Below are 1,936 nucleotides of genomic sequence, written 5' to 3' on the forward strand. Positions count from 1 at the left end.
GGACAAAAATATTTTATTTCAAAGGTGTCGATGCGCGTACGTCAATACGTGGAGTTAAAAGTCTAAAATACCCAGGAGCAGGAGCCAGGAGGTGAGGCAGTAGTCAGTGGAGTAGTAGTGAGGCAAAGCAGCAAGCGAACATGTTATGGTAGTACAGTTACAGTACAGGTGCTGCTTGCTTTGCTGGACTGTAACAAACCAGACCAGCCACATGCATGTTTTGCTACCACTTGCATGTGGATCTCAAACTGCTTTGCATTGCAGTGCTGTGCTGTGCATCTGGCCTCAGCGATCAATAAACAAAATCAGCAGATCGAGTAGTTTGTACTTGAGTAATTTTCATTAATAACAACAACAATAATAATATATCTAGAGCTCTTCACACTTGAAAATCATATAATCCTTGCAAACTGCATCCTCAACTCAGCTACAGTAGCATTACCAAACTCCACTTGAGAAGAAATGGGAATAAAAAGAACAAAAATCAAGAACCAATCAAGCAAGCAAGAAACAGCTAGACAAAAATCAAGAAGAAGAAGAATGTATAGTAGCAGCAACTCAACTCAACTCTCAAGATCTCAAGTCTGAACCGAGCTGACAGATCTTAACAGATCAGAGCATCCTGTTGAGAAGCAGGGCAGCGACTGCGGCAATGGCGGCGTAGGGCGTGGCGGCGAGGAGGGACGGCGGCGCGGCGTTGGACTTGTTCTTGTTCTTGGAGTCCTTGGACGGCGAATCGGACGAGGAGTCGTCAGAGGAGGAGGAGCCGGAAGATGAGGAAGAGCCGCCCGACGACTTCTGGCTGCTCTTGGCAGTGACGTGGAGCTTCATGCCGGAGTAGCAGTATCCGTAGCTGCAGATGAAGTAGTAGTCCTTGGCCTCCTTGAGCTGGAAGGCGTAGCTGTGGCCCTTGCTGTAGCTGCTCAGCGCGTTGGCCTTGTCGCACTTGTCGTACCCGACCTCGTCCACCTGCACCACGTCCGACCGCCCGTTCTGGTACTCGAACACTGCAGCAGTTTTTCGATTGCCATGGCCGGTTTCCACTTCAGCTTCTTGAATTCGACAAGAGAAGAGAAGAAGAAAAGAGACGAGAGATTCTCACGGAGCCAGTCGCCCTTGTAGAAGGGCTTGTGCTTCTTGACCCAGGTGGTGTAGTCCACGTCCGGGTTCCACCCCTTCTCGTCGCCCACAGTGTAGTTGGCCGCCACCGCCGCCGACGGCAGCCGCGACGCCACCACGGCGACGAGAAGGAGGGACAGCAGCAGCCGCATCTCCATCTTGTTGCCGCGCGGCTGGTCTGTGTGAGTTAGTTGGGAAGGGAGATGAGCTGGAGGAAGAGGAGCTGAGCTATCAGTAGTGGGGTGGGGCGCGAGCACTGAGAGTGAGACGAGCTGAGTTGGTGGCTGCTGCTGCAGACCTTAAGCTGAAGGCCTCTGCTCTGTCACGGTGGGTGTGCCCAATGAATAATTTCAAGAACCATCTAGAGACAGAAGACCTATTCCCATTTATATATGTATGCTTGCTTGATCTGCAGGGAGTTACAACATGACAGACAGACTCATTCGGATCTCGTCCCTCTCTGGGTGAAAACCGCATGCTAATTTCTTACAGTAAGACCCATTTAGCACATCTCCAATTTTCAACTTCACGTCATATTTTATAGTTATAGACTATAATATAGTGAATTAAGTTATTATTTTTAGTTTAGAGTAGAAATAAGATGGCTTGTACAAATATTCTCGTTGTATTTACAGCTTCAACTCATAAATTTTTAAAGTTATACTTCGTTCCAAAAATTGTTAGAATAGAGTCTGCTAAACAAGTCCTAAAGTGCAGTGGGCGCATGCTGCATGCATACTCCAGAAGTCCAGATCCAGAGAGAGACAAATGCAGAGGCTTTTCTGTAATCACCTAGTAATTGATGCAGTAACATTGC

General features: G+C 48.1%; 1 protein-coding gene across 1 annotated transcript; it reads right to left on the bottom strand.

Moving 5' to 3' along the window:
• Nucleotides 1–346: 346 nt before the first annotated feature.
• On the bottom strand, nt 347–1,621 carry LOC133891940 (early nodulin-like protein 19). Its single transcript, XM_062332656.1, has 2 exons — nt 1,103–1,621; nt 347–1,007 (listed from the first exon to the last, which is right to left on the bottom strand). Exons 1-2 carry the CDS (start codon nt 1,275–1,277, stop codon nt 613–615), a joined length of 570 nt encoding a protein of 189 aa, XP_062188640.1. The 5' UTR covers nt 1,278–1,621; the 3' UTR covers nt 347–612.
• Nucleotides 1,622–1,936: the final 315 nt, after the last annotated feature.

The sequence above is a fragment of the Phragmites australis genome, chromosome 15 (genome assembly GCF_958298935.1).
Source record: "Phragmites australis chromosome 15, lpPhrAust1.1, whole genome shotgun sequence".
In the NCBI taxonomy this organism is placed as follows: domain Eukaryota; kingdom Viridiplantae; phylum Streptophyta; class Magnoliopsida; order Poales; family Poaceae; genus Phragmites; species Phragmites australis.

Coding starts and splice junctions, on each gene's coding strand:
- LOC133891940 (XM_062332656.1), bottom strand. CDS start 1,277: ATGGAGATGCGGCTGCTGCTGTCCCTCCTTCTCGTCGCCGTGGTGGCG. Junction 1,008..1,102: donor CTACAAGGGCGACTGGCTCC/GTGAGAATCTCT, acceptor AAACTGCTGCAG/TGTTCGAGTACCAGAACGGG.